General features: G+C 37.9%; 1 protein-coding gene across 1 annotated transcript; it reads left to right on the top strand.

Annotated features, from left to right (window-relative positions):
• The first annotated feature begins 307 nt into the window (after positions 1 to 307).
• Positions 308 to 3,214, top strand: LOC145131375 (disease resistance protein At4g27190-like). The gene has a single exon (XM_079066066.1). The coding sequence runs from the start codon at positions 308 to 310 to the stop codon at positions 3,212 to 3,214; it is 2,907 nt and encodes a 968-aa protein (XP_078922192.1).
• The last annotated feature ends 1,150 nt before the right edge of the window (positions 3,215 to 4,364 follow it).

Here is a 4,364-nt window from a genome sequence, read left to right as displayed (position 1 = left end):
TTGTGATCTATAAAAAAGGTACCTATCATTTTGTGTACAATAACTCTTATCTTATCTTCTTTTGTAAACCAATCATACACTCCGAAAGTGTTGAATAATATTCACTCTTATCGTCACTGCTTTTCTTTATGCAGCTACCGTCTTCCATTCTTGCTTTATCATACTCTTCTTTTGTTAGCCAAACAAACACTGTTATCTTTACTTTTGTGCAATTGATAGTCAGGGCCTTCGGTTTTTGGGTAATCATAAATCTTTTTTTTCATATCTAAAGAATCCAAACAATCAGAAAAGAAGCAACCTCGGTAGAATGGGAGAGGTCACTAATACTGTGGTTGGGAAAATAATGGACTTATTGTTTAGTTCGGCTAAACGGGAGATTGATTATGTCCGAAATTGCACTAAAAATGTTGACAAGTTGAAGAGTGAAACTCAAAAGCTCAAGGATATGAGGGGTAGGATTCAACAACGAATCGATGCAGCAAAAGAAAAAGGAGAAGCTCTCTTAGCTGGTGTGCAGAACTGGATGGACAAGGCAGACGATGAAATATCCAAAGTGGGAGAGTTTCTTGAAGAAGAAGCCAACGCCATGAAGACGTGCTTCAACTTACGACCTTGTGTCAATTTGAGCAGCCTCCACCATTACAGTAAGATGTCGATAAACAAAACCCCTTTTCTTCTGCAGCATCAAGAAGATGGTCAAACTTACGAATCTTGTGTCTCCATTCCCACTCCCACCCCAAAATTTGTAGACCTCTACCAAACAAAGAATCTTGATGATATTGATACCCACAAGTTGGCGTTGAGGGAAATCATTGAAGCTATCAAAGATGAGAGCATACAGATGGTTGGAATTTATGGATCAGGAGGTGTAGGGAAAACTACATTAGCCAATGAAGTTGCTGCAGAAGTGAAGAATCAATTTGCAGACATTGTGTTTATAACTGTCTCACAGACTGTAGACGTTGAAAAGATTAAGAAGAACGTTGAAGTAGCTTCAAAGCGGATAATGATTAATAAGGAGAAGGTTCTAATTATTTTAGATGACATATGGGGAAAGCTAGTCCTCTCTGATGTGGGTATTCCATGTGGGAATGACCACATGAATTGCAAGATCTTGTTGACGTCTAGAAACAGAAATGTATGTGAAGGGATGAACGTTGATAGGAATATATGCGTAAACGCTTTGAAGAAGGAAGAAGCGTGGGTACTCTTCAAACGTATAGTTGGTGATGAAAAGTTAGCGAATAATTCTAGTCTGGAAAAAGTTGCAAAAGAGGTGACTGAAGAATGTGGTGGATTGCCCCTCATCATTCAAGCGGTGGGAAATGCTTTAAAAAATAAAAAAATTGATATATGGGAGGCGGCACTTGACCGACTAAGAAAGCATGCCCCTCTTGAGATTGCTCCAGAGATAAGGAAAGCATTTACACATCTGAAGCTGAGCTATGACTTACTTGAAAGCAAAGAAGCTAAATCATGCTTCTTACTGTCTAGTTTGTTCAAGGAAGATGATATCATATATACTTTACGTTTAGTAGAATATGGGGTGGGTCTGCGGATATTTGATAATCTGGATAGCATTAACGATGCCAAAAAAAGAGTCGAAATGGCAGTTGACACTCTCACATCCTCTGGCTTGTTATTGTCGGTGGGAAACAAGGGAGACAAGGTAAAAATGCATGACGTTGTCCGTGAGGTGGCTTTGTTAATAACTTCTTTTTCTGAAGGTGAAGAGAAGGAGAAGTTTTTAGTGGAGGCGGGAAAAGATTTGACAGAATGGCAACCAAGAAACAAAACCTTAGAAAGCTACACCAAGATCTCACTCATTGATAATCGAATTGGTAAGCTTCCAGATCATCAGCTTCATTTCCCACTCCTTGATACTTTCCTTATACGGAACAATGGTCTTTCGATTATTCCTGATGAATTCTTTGGAGGCATGAAAGAAGTTAAAGTTTTAGATATCTCTGGTAATAACATCACATCCCTCCCACAATCACTGAAGCTGCTCACAAAACTCATCTCGCTCGATCTAAGTGGCAATGGATCTCTCAATGATATTTCTATAGTTGGGGAGCTAAAGGACCTGGAGATTCTACAGGTTAGAGCGACCAGAATTGAAGTGATTCCTGAAGAGATCGGTCAATTGACCAACTTAAGGCTGTTGGATGCGCGCCACTGTCCCTATCTATCTCATGTAACACCTGGTGTCATATCAAAGCTCACTTGGTTGGAAGAGTTGTATTTTGGAACCTTTATCAATGACAAGAACGCAGTGTCTCGCTTTGGTCTTATGGAAATAAGTAAGTTGAAATCCTTTAGAGCTCTGCATTTATGGATGGTCCCAGATGATTGTCATATTTTTCCGGAAGGCACCTACTTCGAAAAGTTGAAAGAATTCTATTTTCGATTTTGGAACGGCAAAAGGTCTTTATTTGAGATAGAATCAAAATCATATTTAAAACGTCGACTACACATTTCAGAGTCTAACTTCCCGTTCAAGATGCCAATCAAGAAACTGTTTCAGGTAAGTGATGGTATAGTACTACGGAGGATAAACGATTTGGATGACATCATACCAGACCTTTATGGAGAAAGTACTATTGATGAATTAAAGTCTATTGAATTGGAGGAATGTGACAAAGTTTCATGCTTGGTGAAGAGAACGGATGAGGATGAGGATGCAACACAAACTTTTGTTGCACCCAATGACCTGATGCTTGGTCAAAGGAAAACAACAAAGGAAAAGTATTTCTCCCACGTGGAAAAAATCTGTCTGATTGGCCTTGATAACCTGAAGCTTCTTTTTGATTGTTCATTTCAATATATAAGCTTGTGTAATCTACAAGTCATTCAAATTTTTGGTTGTCCTTCCTTGTTGATGGTATTCCCGTTAAGTGTAGCACAAGGACTTTCCAATCTGAGACGTATATCAATTCGGGGGTGTAAAAGTATGATGGTAGTGATTTCTGGTGGAGATGAGCAAACAACTCATAATGACATTGAGTTCCCTAGACTTACCCATATTTCCCTTATGGATTTGCCCCAACTAAAGAGCTTCGACTCTGGGGATTCTACAGTCAGATATCCTTCTTTGGAGTTTATCAAGGTGAGAAATTGTGGTACCATGAAGAGATGGGGTTCCGGAGACCACGATATGCCCAACATCAAATTTGGTGATGATGAAGAGATCCTTAAGTTGTTCCATTCATGATCTTTTCAGCAAGTACATGTACCATGAGAGGTATGAGAAGACGGGTATATATATGAAAAGATGAGTAATATACAGCCAAGGAGACGGAGACCAATTTATATGTTTCAAAGACTCATCTTTCTTCTTTTTCCCCCTCAAGATTTCATGCTCTACCGAAGATTAACACAAAATCAAGGTTTATTGTATAGTTTAGGAGCTACGTTGAAACAACCATAGAATCCAGGTTTATTGTAGTTTTGATGCTTCCAAATTTAAAATTATGGCTCCAACAACCAACAGTGTTCAAAGAGTGAATTACTTGAAGAATATTTAGAATTAATTGCAAAAAAACAGAGTGGTTCTATGTCATCATCTTCCTCTTCTTCTCCATCAGCAATCTCATCTTCCCAACTCCCAAGTCTCATCATCATCATCCTCATCCTCATCCTGTCATCCATGTCTACTATAGATGTGAAGCTTTTCCTCAAAGATTTTATATTGAATTCTTATGGCTCGCTCAATTTGGTTACAATAGAGAGAAGCACAGAGGAGACAGCATATGCTCTTTAGCTTTTTTTCCTCATAATATCGCCATGGCAATTCATCAAAAAATTGGTAAGCATCAACATTTTATCATTTGCCTATTAGCACCTTTCCCAATTCATAACGGACATGATTCTAAACATTGATCAAATTTCAATGCACCTGAGTGAGAGACTTGGTAGTCGGCGTAGGGGTTTTTCATCAAATTCCAGTAAAATATCTTCAAATTGAACTACCACAAAACCCTATAAATCTCCCTTTTTAAAAATCAGCAAACAAATTTGATATTTCTTCGACTTTGTCAAATATAGGGCTTCATTTCTTTTTGATTGTCTCGGATTGTCTTTCTCATCCCAACTTCATCAACGACACTGTTTCTCCTTTCAATCGTCTCTAAATAACATAAAGAATTATAAGTACCACCTTTATGAATTATGATTATAAAGATTGATTATTTATTTTTGTAATTGGGTGTGGGATGAGAGTTAGCCACTTTTTGATTCTAAAGATTGTTTGTTGTAGGATATGACTTTAGGTGTTCTGAAAATGAGTGAATTGAAAGTTTTTACAAACCGCAAATTGCGATACAACCCAAATATTGTAATTTACCCAGGTGCTCTATCTTTCT

This window comes from Lactuca virosa, chromosome 8 (genome assembly GCF_052849685.1).
Source record: "Lactuca virosa cultivar CGN04683 chromosome 8, Lactuca_virosa_CGN04683_v6, whole genome shotgun sequence".
In the NCBI taxonomy this organism is placed as follows: Eukaryota; Viridiplantae; Streptophyta; class Magnoliopsida; order Asterales; family Asteraceae; genus Lactuca; species Lactuca virosa.
This window is presented reverse-complemented; position numbering and strand designations above follow the sequence as displayed.

Bases quoted from the DNA above. Each gene is read 5' to 3' on its own strand.
- LOC145131375 (XM_079066066.1), top strand. From the start codon at position 308: ATGGGAGAGGTCACTAATACTGTGGTTGGGAAAATAATGGACTTATTG.